Source organism: Ruditapes philippinarum, unplaced genomic scaffold (genome assembly GCF_026571515.1).
Source record: "Ruditapes philippinarum isolate M1 unplaced genomic scaffold, ASM2657151v2 ctg387_1_1_1_1, whole genome shotgun sequence".
Taxonomy (NCBI): domain Eukaryota; kingdom Metazoa; phylum Mollusca; class Bivalvia; order Venerida; family Veneridae; genus Ruditapes; species Ruditapes philippinarum.
This window is the reverse complement of record NW_026856517.1, coordinates 334,161-346,798: the sequence shown is the minus strand read 5'-3', so window position 1 is coordinate 346,798 and position 12,638 is coordinate 334,161. Positions and strand designations below refer to the sequence as shown.

The window sequence follows — 12,638 nt, the reverse complement described above, 5'->3', positions numbered from 1 at the left end:
ACATCCATTGAAAAATAAAATCTATTTCGTAAAATTATGACTATATAAGGTTAAAACTGTGTTGAAAAGTGCTAAATGAAGTTCATGTTACTAAATATAATCAAGTGCCTTGGTAAGAAATGTTACTTCCCTATTTCCTTTTAACGCGACTTTATTTGAAAGTTATCGATTATGTCCCATCCGACTGAACCGATGATCGATTGGGACAAAATTCATCCGATTTCCATCACTAAATATAATTATTGTCTTGTTTTGCACGTGATATTTAGCGCTACATTGTGACGTCACGTAAACAACTCTTTAAACGTCTGTACAGCGTTAATGACTGAATTAAAGATATTGGTGTTCGGATTTATTTTCTTAGTTAGACCGTTTTCTATCATTCTAGATTTGTTTTGAATTTTCAGATTTTTCAAACAAAAAGGCGAAAGAAATCCCGTAAAATAAATATGTTTTTTGACTCCTCCCACTTTCATATTTATATTTCATATTTATTTTTTAAAAAATATGAAATATATTTGACTGATATAGCACCATATTTCATGGGTAAAATTAAATAATACCTAACATTGAATTGGATGGCCTCAATATTCACCAAGGGACCAACATTTGAATTTAAGTCATATACTAGAAAAATGTATGTTAACATTTAATACCAAGTAATTGTTAAGTCATATATGTTACCAAGTGATTTTAGAAATAATAAATATAAACTTCGTCAAAATTCACTTTTCCTGTTGGATGAACAGGGTACATTTTCAAAACCTCCACCCCAAATTGTATGCATTAATACAAGTGCATTTATGTAAGTGGACGGTTGGAGTTTTCAGTCTTAAAGTTTAAACATATGAGTGTTAATGTTGTTGTTTACAAATATAAAGGTTAAACATTATCTTTCAAGATAATATTTTCATGATCCATGGTGAGTCCTCGAAACAAGCAGTTGCTTATGGGAGTTGATTTATAGGGTGAATGTCTTTGGAGGACCTGAGAGAGTGGTTGTTGAGCACAGAGGGTTCCATTATTAATGTGGTCGGATGTGTAGGGTTGGACTGTAAGGTTTTGTAAATATCTTAACTTTTTTAATGGGTAAGACTACGGCATAAGAGTAAAGTACTACATCAAAGTCATATGTTACATTAAAAATTTTAAAAAATCGAATACGCTTATATTCCCAGGTTGTTCACTGAAGTTTATATTGACAGCCAATGATTGATTTATTAACACCAATCTTAAGATTAATGGGTGAAAATTGATCACTTTGGTTCTTCAAGTTGGTTACGTTGTTTAAGATATAGTTAATTTAGTCACAGATTATATGACGGCTCGTTTCGTGCCAAAGTATTAGAATAACTAATCTAATCTCGTGTTCAATATTTCATTCAATCAAATAAGGATCATAACGATCGGTGTCCATGATATGATTTTAAGGCCGTTTTTCTTTTGAAAGAGATTATAGGCTTATATTGCAACCTGTTGTTCTTAGGTATTTTAAGGTAAAAGATATATATGTACGTTCTTGATCTTTATACCTGATTAAAAACCTAGATAGATTTTCAATATGATGGTATTTAAATGTTTAAGTGGTTGTACAGTGATGTATATACTTTCATAGTCTCGATTCTTTATGGTTAGGATATATAGCGTAAAATTTTATTTTAAGTAGTGTGAACGGATTAATAAAATATTGACTTTAACCTCAAACAGTAATGATGTATCGAAAAAAAGTCATTATAGATACATGTAACAGTTTGTTGTTTGTTGATTAGATTTATTGAAATGTAATATGAAAAATTAGTTTTGAGCGAAGCAGATTTTGTGACAATGAATATGTGAATTATACAAAGAATTAATTCGAAAGAAGGAGATTTTTCTGATGATGAATAATTATGTGAATTGCAGATAATGGATTTAAAGTGATTTTTTGTATAATTGAAAATATTACCGAAAATGACTTTTAAGTAAAACTGTAAATGTTTTAAGTGATAAATATAATGTCTAAATATTGTGTTAAATGTTAAAATTTTACCTACCTTTATGTATCTTGACTTTAAGTTAATGATCATTTGCCTTTCACTGCTGACTGGGATTGGTAGTAAGTCCGTCACTTAACCTTTATGACGTGCTGTACCTATGTGACAAGTGCAGACTAAAATCAGCTGGCACCACTGGTATTGTCTGATCATGGTCTACACTGGTCACTATTCAGTATGTGCATATTTTGTGATTTTCCCAAATACTGGAAAATGATTGAAAGAATGGACAATTCCATTTACGATACTTAAGATATATAGTGTGGGAAGGGTCAAATGATTTATTTATTTCTGATCAGATTGAAACAGACTTCTATAAAAACATATACTGTTAAATGTCAGTCTGTAGGCTTGAATAAATGAAAAAGTTATATTTACTTTTTGAAAAAAATTTGAAAGAATTTAGAAAACTTTTCAAAGATTTTTTAACTTCATAGACACGATTTCAGCACCTGATATTCTGTAAGAAAAATTAACATAGTGTCTTGTATAATATAGATTTCTTGTACAATTGTTTGTTACTAGTTAAAATTTTACAAGTCATGTAGGTGTCCAACTGATATGTTTTATCTTTTAAGATGATATTCCTTCTTTTAGTATACTTTGTATTTATAAGTAATAACAGATGATTAATTGAAGAAGGATATTTAAGGCAAAATACTGAAATACATTTACAAAAAGGGTCAACAACTTCAATAATAATAATGTTTAAGATATTGATACTTAAATCTTTGAAAAGCTCCCTTTATCTGTGACAATTGAATTTTAAATCACAATGGCCCTAAATGGACACCATACCATATCATTGTACTGGGCACAATAAGTTGTATAAATGTTTTGTTATACTTTTATAGGGAAAGAAAATTAAACTGTGCAGGGCTAATTGTGGGCAAGATTTGTTCAATTTACTTGAACTGAAAATAAATATAAAAGGAATGTGTTATATTAATTGCAATTTTACATAACTTAAATGAAAAAGTCTAGACAAAATATATGACAGTCACAGTGAGAAATTATGAGAAATTACATCACCCTATTTTACAGCAAATAATGAACAAGATTTTAGCTACAATGTATAATAGTATACCTTGAAATTTGAACAAATCATGAAGATAGTACTGTATAGTCAAGTTTTGAAAAGACAGTAAATGTGAAATATAAATGGAACAAAATATAAACTATGGTGACAATATATGACTAAATGATAAATATCCTCATAGTCACAAGAAAGTGTGTTTATTATAGCTATGGAAGTTAAAAAGTTTCAATGTGTTAAAATGTTCTACTGAAGAAGTTAAGAGCAATGTTGAGGAGATCATGTATATATTTAGGAAATAGATAAATAGTTCATGCCTGTTACCATGGAATTTAAATCTTGGAATCAGAGAAGGGAAAATAGAAACACTGGACGTGTGGCTAACTTCTATGGTTTGTGTTTACCTTATTATTACACATAATTATATGCTTTTAAGGTATTATTATTATTACGGCTTCAATCATTTTCTGTAGAGAAACCCCTTGATGTCGTCCCAGGCCATGAGATTTCCACATAAGAGTCTTGTTGCTATACTATAACTATAACTTATGATATATACTGGTGTGAAAACCAAGAATACATTGCATCACAGCATGCAAAATCTTTTCACCATCATAATCATCCAAGATATATTACATGAATTATCTGAAATTATAAGATAAAATATATACATTAGCAGAGAAGAACAGATCAATTCATGCAAGCATGTACTTTTGATGCACATTATTGAATATGCATGTGATTCTGAGCATCATTATTAAAACTGCCAACTGCAATGATAATCCCAGGTAGTTTCATTATCAAAACATAAATGTCAAACAACATAGTGCTAGCATGTAAAAAACGTATAACAAAACTGATTTCTTTACACTAAAAGACAAAACATGGAATTACTGGATTAGACAATCATACACTTTTATGCAAGAAAAGCACTATTGCCCTAAATTTTTGTTCATGTGTTGACATCACTTTGCAGAAGCCCTTAGACTTATTTAATCCCTCACCCTGTGAGCTTGGGCTTAAAATACGTCCTTAAAATGCGCTTTTGCAAATGATAATGCACAAAAAAAAGGTGCGTTAACGCTCTTTTACAAGACATGTTTATTCAATATTTAATACACCTAGAATTGAATGAATGGTAATATCATAATATCTACAGATTTAATATTTTAATTATCTTCAATTAGTCAATTATTTTGATTACTAGATAATATAGCTGTATATGAAAGATTTCTATGATTACACTGAAAATGTATCATTGTATAAATGGTAGTATATGATTTTATTTAAAGAATGATATTTTAATGGGTCATAATTCATAAACCACATGCTAAGATATTAAAGAATGTATTTCCTATTAGCATAAAAATTTGTTTAAATATTTGATTGTGCTATTTTACATGGTGTGTTTTACAGTATTATATTCCAGTAGTAGTGTAAAATATCATTGCTATTATTTAAGTTTGCTTTGCTTCCAAATAGGAATGCAGAAGTTTTTACTCCGTTCGTCTGTCTGTCCAGTCACCCTAATCAATCCATCTCTTTTAAATGTCCATTCATTGATAAAGCAAAATGATTAAGCAGAACAGTTTAACCCATTACGCGATATATTGGGGGTTTGAAGGGGGGCAGAGTCCCCCTCATAATCAAGAAAATTTTGTGCACGAAATCAAAGTGATATAGGGTTGTACAATCCGTTGGGCGCCATCTGTGACCAGGTGGGCTTTAGCCCTAATAATAAGAATTGGACCTAACTGGCCCCAGCCAGCAATAATTTAGTAGACCTGGGTTTTGATATAACAACACTTGATTTGGTTTTATTTTGTATATATTTTTAAAGCCCAATTGTGGATTAGGTTTTTAAATATACATGAATATAAACAACTTATAACAATTTTATTTGCTTATTAGTTTTTTTGGCTTACATGTAGTGCTTTAACTAAATACTTAATTTTTAGGAATGATTAATAATAATTAAAATAGAGTTAAATGTAAAGAAGAAATGTATAATTTAACAACTTTTTACAATGAAATTTGACCTGAGAGTGGTTACAATGTCACATGACAGCAATTATATTTAAAAACAGTGGGAAACCCAATGCTTGAATAATTTTTTAAATTTACAATGAAAGGGAAGTAATATACAACTTAAAATAAAATGCGAAAAAGTTAAAATAAACAAAAAGACCAAAAACACAAACTGGTTACATATATATGTCCCAGATTAGATATTTTTCTCAAAGTTTATGCCCCTCTTTTTTGGTTTATACAGAATTTATTTTAGTTCTGTTGTGAAGGAAGCTTAGATAAGGCATTAAGACAGGTACACTCTTGAATCTGCTGATCGTGGAACTAACCAGTACGTGGCAAAGAGTGTAAAGTTTCTTGCTTAACTGGAAACAAAAGCTCACCCTTAATTGGGTTTGAACCCCCAAGGATAGCGATTATATTAGTAGTCTGACGCCTAAACCACTCGGCCATGCCTCTCTATTGTATATAGACTTACTTTTGAATTAGGAATATTTTTGGTTTTCCCAGCTTATGCCCAGCTACAAACATTTAACTTTTACTGTAAGTATAAACAGATTGATCAATCTATTTTGAATGTTAGTACACTGTGAAGCTATGATTGTAAAAGTTTTTTTGTACCTTCTGATTAACTTGGAAAAACCAACATTTGCCGACTTTTCTAAGCTGAAACATATAACTTTTGCACATACACTGTATTTGGATTTTGCAAAACAACATTGAACATTTTTATTAGAATTTATTTATAAATTTTTCTCATTTTCAAACAAGAAATTTGCATTGAATTTCATACATTTATTATTCAGAACATTGAAGTACCTGAATGTTTGAATGTTATTTTTTTTGCCTTCTCAAAATCTGTTTAATGTATGAACTCAATTTTATAGGATTACCTTTCTTTCATATTTTTATTTATTTTATATATAAGACATATTATTTATGTATTTTCTTAAATCTGTACCATTGTATCACAAAACCACCCATTTGACAATAGTGTTATTATGAAAACTTGAAAAGGACAATAATTAGAATTGCATTACATTATAATCTGTACCCAAGTATGCAATATTGGATTTCTCACTTTAAGCAACATGTCAATATGGCAATACATTTCAAAATACTCTGCAAATATCTTAAATAAATATCGCATAAAAGATTTTATATTTTTTAAGTAGCATTGCTGACAATGCAAATTTGAATGAAGGTATGGGCTAGTAATTAAGATGTCTGCCTCTCACTCCAAACCCTGATGTTTGGTTCGAGCCCTACTTGGGTCACAGCCATGCTTCATTATACACTAGTACTGGTTAATTCCAGGTAGCCAACGCGAGAATGGTTCAAATAAGTTCTAAGCTTTCAGCACACTAAATGTGTTTCTAAGAAAATCATAATTTGAGTTGTAGTTGTTTACTGAAATCTGAAACAAAACAAGTTTTTATTTATTTTATCCTATGCTAAGAGATATTACTCGTGAAAAGTAGATTAACAAATTAATCACAATGTCTTACAAACCTACTAGTATACAATGCAATGTGTACCATGTATTGTCGTTAAAAATTACCTGCTACTTCTGATTATTGTACCTTTTTTATTGGAGACTACATTTTAACTTAAACCTTTCTTGTGATAACAGGAAGCAGACTCGTTTATACACTGCGTTTTAGAATTCAAAAGGAAGTAACTGTCTTGACTATTCGGAAGTAACATATTGGTTATCTATCTTTCAGGCTCAGATGATCAGAGATGGCGGGATTCTATACGACAGCAGATGGAGGCGGAACTAGATCAGCGTGTACGGGATGCTTTAGAAACTCCGCCTCCTGAAAAAGCGAATGGGAAACAGGCAAATGATGCACTCAAGAAGAATAACTCTAGTCATGACCTTGAAAATTTAAATGCCCATGTACTTTTAGATTTATCTGATAAAGAACGTGCATATTTAAAATCAAGACGTTGGAAAGCCCTACAAGCTAAACGTCAAATGCAGAAGTACATGAGTATGAATTATGCACAGCAACAAAATTCGCAACAAATTGAAGTTGTTTTTCGTGATGAGTTATCCAAATCAAATCAGGATGAATTTCCAGGTGTGTTTGGATTAAATTCATTCTCGGAAGGTGTAAAAGATCTGAATGAAATTCATAGAAAACAGTTTGGTAATTATCCTTCATTGCGTCAGCTTCATAAACAGTATTACACAAAAGAAGGATATTTGACAGCATCTCGTAACGGGAAATTTCCCGATGGTACTTCATTAGAAAAAGAGTCAAATGGTTCTTATGAGGACCGATTTGGTGTTGTGCGTGATCAACATGGACCTTTTTGGCCAAATGATTGGGGACCTTTATTTCCAGCACCAAAATTTTTATGGAAAACAGAAGCATCGTTAGAACCACTGTATTACTTTTTCAAAAGTAAGTATCAGGTTTTATTCTCAATAATTAGATTAGTTATTCAAAATAGAAGGTATTTCATCATGTTGATAATCAACCATATGTTTAATGTTTCCATATATGCTATCATAATAAAAATATATGGACTATGACAAAAAGTGAAGCTCCAACATAAGTTTGTCTGTTGCTAGATAGGATAATTATTTTAACTGTGAACTCACTGTATACTTTGTTGTGAAGTGACAGATGCTGTATGTTCTTCTATACTTATTATCCAGCTGAAAAGCATCACATGATAAGTTTTGATTACAAAAAAAACAAACATAATTATTATTATCATGCAGTATCAATGTAATTTCCAGGGTTCAAACTGTCAGTATCTTTATGATAAAAAAGATAAATGAACCAACACCATTCATGAACCAACACAATTTGTTTTTGTGATAAAAATATTCATAAATCAACATATTCCATTATTATTATTATCTTTATTACCTCCATCACTGAAGAGCATTTACATTATACATATTACAGATAGTACAAAAGATCATATATACAGTAGATATAAATACAAGATTGTTTTAGAATTATATAAATTAGTAAAGAAAAGGCATAATTATAATATGTACAAACATACTAAAAGAAAAATAATGTAATTAATCTGTGATATCTATCAACAAATGTTAATTGAATGGATAGATATATATATATAAAGGGAATAAGCTACTTAGTTGCATAGATATCAGGTTCATATGTATATATCAGTATCTTTATGATAAAAAAGATAAATGAACCAACACCATTCATGAACCAACACAATTTGTTTTTGTGATAAAAATATTCATAAATCAACATATTCCATGAACCAACAAAATTTGTCTTTTTTCTGATAAATATATTTATGAACCAGCATTATTTCATGAACCAACACAGTTTGTTTAAGTGATAGACATATTTATTAATCAGCATATTTCATGAAGCAACACTGTAAAAAAAAATTCTGATAAAAATATTCATGAATCAACATATTCCATGAACCAACACAGTTTGTATTTTTCTGATAATAAATGTCATATGTATGAATCAACATAATTTGTCTTTATGATAAAGAGAATTCATGAACTAGAACAAATTTATGAACCAACACAAACTCATGAAGCAACACAAGTCATCTTTACAATGTAGAATAACTAGAAATATAATACATTATTGTTGTATTATAACATGTGAATTTCAATTAAGATAAGACAAGAGAGTTTTATTCTCAGGTCAGGTGTCTAACACATAGCAAATTTGTGTGTTCATAATTAGATATATCTTTACCTTTCTGTTGTATGTTCATGTCTATGTATCCATTTGGAAATTTGAACTGTTTAAAATTCAAATAGACAAACCTGGAATGAAATAAGGAAATTTTGAATTTTCATAATTCTTCCATGGTCTGTTGCTCATCAAGTGATACAAGTGACAAGGACATTAAGGTGGCGCGATAGCTCAGTTGGTTAGGCCACTGATTGTCCCTCCTGAGGTTCCGGGTTCGATCCTGGGTAAAACCCTTGGGTTTTTTTTAGAGACACTTTCAGTTTTTACCACCTACCTAGAGGTTTACTGGTAAGAAACCCAGGTTATCCTTGCATTTATCAGTGCTTCACATTGGGCATGTAAAAGAAACAAGGGATCTATTCAATAAGAGCTAGGGACTGGTTCCCGAACTCCCTTGTATCTCATAGCTATCTCTAGAGTCTGTTGAGGTAAGGACCCTACTGGAAATAAGTGCTTGCACTTTCGTAGGTTATCCTTGACCGCCAGGTCTAAAGAAAATCAATCTATAAGGTTGAATATTGAAGTCATTAGTTTAATTACTTTGTAAAGACAGGTTATAAATTGTTAGATTATGGCAAAATAAACAAACATATTGCAAGTTACTTCCACAGAAATCAACATGTTCTTGCATTCCAAAACTAGTGACATTGCATGTTATTGAAAAAATAAAAAAGAACAACAATTTAATAATTAAGTCACAAAATCACACATTATTGTTTTTTACCTTTAATTTATAATTATTCAAGGTGAGTGTGAAGATAACAAAGTTACAACATCAGGCAAGTGTTCACAGTAGAATGATTAAATTTGTTTAGAGATACCTTAGAGATATTCCTTGTAGAATTATTCTCTTTGTTGTCTGGTATTGCCTTTTTTCATATATATCAAAAATATCTTCAGCAAATTGTACCATATATGTTTGTCTGTCTGTCTGTCTGTCTGCATCACTTTTATACATAATTTGGCGTGTGTTTAGAATTAGATCATTGTCTTTAGTTTTTTTATGAATACACAATGTATATAGATTTAGAAGTCACTTTTATATTATGTTAAAATTTTATTTTTTTGCTAATCTGTGCATATAACTTCAAATTTGTATCATTTATAGACAAATCACTCACCAATCAGTAGCTATAGATTATAAATAGTTTTCATTAGATTATTATGAAATTTGGTAACCTTTTTGATTTTTGAGAAAGAAAACTATGTCTAACAGCAGGCCAAAACATAAAGAAACGTAGGTCACTGTTACATAGACAGAATATAAGACCTTTAAAGAAAAGTGAGCCTTTAAAGAAAGGCATGAGCCTTTAAAGAAAAGCATGAGCCTTTAAAGAAAAGAATGAGCCTTTAAAGAAAAGCATGAGCCTTTAAAGAAAGGCATGAGCCTTTAAAGAAAAGCATGAATCTTTAAAGAAAGACATGAGGTCTAGTTTTAAGGAAATCATAACACAGGAGATGATTTAAATATCGAGAACTTCATGGTGAAACATATGTAAGATTGGTCTTGATTTAATATATCATGAAATATATTGTTATTGGGTTAGTATATAATGTTAGACACTTTGGTATTTCAAAGGAAATTTTTGTACCAAACCCAATCTGATTAAAATCAGCTCTAAATAAAGCTACCAAACCCACTGTGAATTATAAAGTTTATAACTGTTACAATACATTTTGCTAATCCTTAAGCTTATCTTTATAAAATCATTGATGAGAAGTTATTTGTATCATTATAATGGTGGACTGCTGTGTCATAGACTTTGCTTTAAAATGCATAATTATTCTAGAAGTCCACTATTGTATGAAATATTGCCCTGAAATCCACTATTGTAGGAAATAATGCCCTGAAGTTCATTCATAAGTTAAGGAAATATAATATTGCTGTGAAGTCCACTTTTGTATGAAATATTGACCTGAAGTTCACTATTGTAGGAAATATTGCCCTGAAATCCACTTTTATAGGAAATATTGCCCTGAAATCCACTATTGTAGGAATTATAACCCTAAAGTTCAATATTGTAGGAAATATTGCCGTTAGAAGAAATAATATTGCCTAGAAGTCCACTGTAAATGAAATATTGCCTAGAAAGCCTAATATATATTGTATTAAATATTGTCTAGAAATATTCTTTCTTTTCTATCTTACTGTAAAATTGTTGTAGATCATTGAATATATTTTTGCAAGTATATTGACTCATTAATGTTACTTAGTTATCTCCCCTGGGTTCTCAGTTTTGAACGATTTATGTCGATTACAAAGCCTATTTTAAATAGTTTACTATTAGATCAATTTCCATTAAAGACAATAATATACTTTCGTTTCAAAAATAAAATTTAGATGCTTTCATTATATTCAGGGGAGATAATGAATTGGTTCTCGAAATCAATAACCAGTTATATTAATCAAAGAAGAATAGTTTAATTGCTTTTTGTACTATCCGTTTAATTTTATCGTATTATAGAAGACTTAATGGGGAAACGACGTGAATACATGAGAAAGATGCGGGAAGCAGGTGAATTATAGCAATATATTACCCAAGATTCCTTATTAATGTCACTTGTCTAAAAATATACACAGTTTTGCATGAGTGTTGTTTTTTGAACTTGCAATATATATAGATTTGTCTTGGTTTAATTAACATTGTTTCAGCATCACAAAACAAAATATATGGTTTTTGGGCTGGCCATCACCAGATTATGTAGTCATGTTGTCGTTACCAAGGCAACCTGCCAGAAAACAAAGAAAATAACCGCTTTAATATATCTAAGCCTTTACAAATATTTCAAATAGGCAGTGTAGTCCTGTGCATGACAATCTGTCAATTGGCCGTGTGTAGATCATAGAGTTATTCAAGCATTGAATATCATTTGAACATATTCTGTAACAATTTTACTTCTCAATCTTTTAAAGACATGTAGACAGAAGCTGACTTAAAATTCTTAATATCAGCCCATATGTATTTCAATACTTTGATTACAGAATGTTCTATGAAGAGTAACAAACACTTAATCTTGATAGGGGTTTTTTTGGGTTTTTTTCGTAAGGTAATGAAATATATATGAAATTTTCAATTACAGAATTTAGTATTTTAATATATGTCTGATATAAATCAACAATAATTTACAAAGAGAATTATATTATGATTTTTTAAATTTTTTTTCTTAAATAATTTATCTATTGCACAAAGTTTATCAACTTCCGATATATCTAGGGATCAAACCCCTCTTTATCAAGGAGTTTCTTTTTTAAAGATTTAATTTCTTTTTAATGATCATGTTAAATCATTAGTCCAGCTGTTAAAAGTAATTATGATGTATCATGTTAACAGTTAATTACCTGTTTGTCATTTTTTAGACCAGATATCTAATTGTTTGTATATAATATACAATCAGAAATAATTCTTTTCATTTTTTAGCACAATTCCTCCTTTCTTTATGAATGTAAAGAATCTTGTTTTTTCATGATATGTATTAGAAAAAGAGCTTAACAGTGATATTTGGATAAGGGACAATTGTTCTGAAAATTGGTTTATAATAATATTTCTTTGCTGTGATTTCCTACATACACCATGCACTTTAAGAATTTCTCACATGAGGGTAACTGTTTATGGCTGTAACAAGGCTCTGCCAAGTTTACCAGAGAGCTAGATATTAACTTCTGTGATTATGGCATATGAAAGATATTTGGAAAGAAATTGTGACAAAAACCCAAAATATTTTCATTTAGCACTTTTTTCTTGAATTTACAACTTCAAACATCATAAAGTGGCGAAATGATATCATCCTGAGCACACAATGAATGAATGTCAAATGAATGACATC

At 29.9% G+C, this 12,638-nt stretch overlaps 1 protein-coding gene across 7 annotated transcripts in view; it reads left to right on the top strand.

The window, feature by feature from the left end:
- The window catches only part of LOC132746852 (cytosolic carboxypeptidase 2-like), a 122,445-nt gene that overhangs the window by 35,692 nt on the left and 74,115 nt on the right, over positions 1–12,638 (top strand). For 5 of the 7 annotated variants that reach the window (XM_060736127.1, XM_060736121.1, XM_060736122.1 and 2 more), the window contains 2 exons: positions 6,825–7,511; positions 11,279–11,329. In XM_060736127.1, coding sequence (XP_060592110.1) covers positions 6,825–7,511; positions 11,279–11,329 — 738 coding nt within the window. Of the gene's footprint in view, positions 1–2,899; positions 3,462–6,824; positions 7,512–11,278; positions 11,330–12,638 lie in introns of those variants that run through there. The other 2 variants (XM_060736123.1, XM_060736130.1) reach the window with 2 other exon arrangements.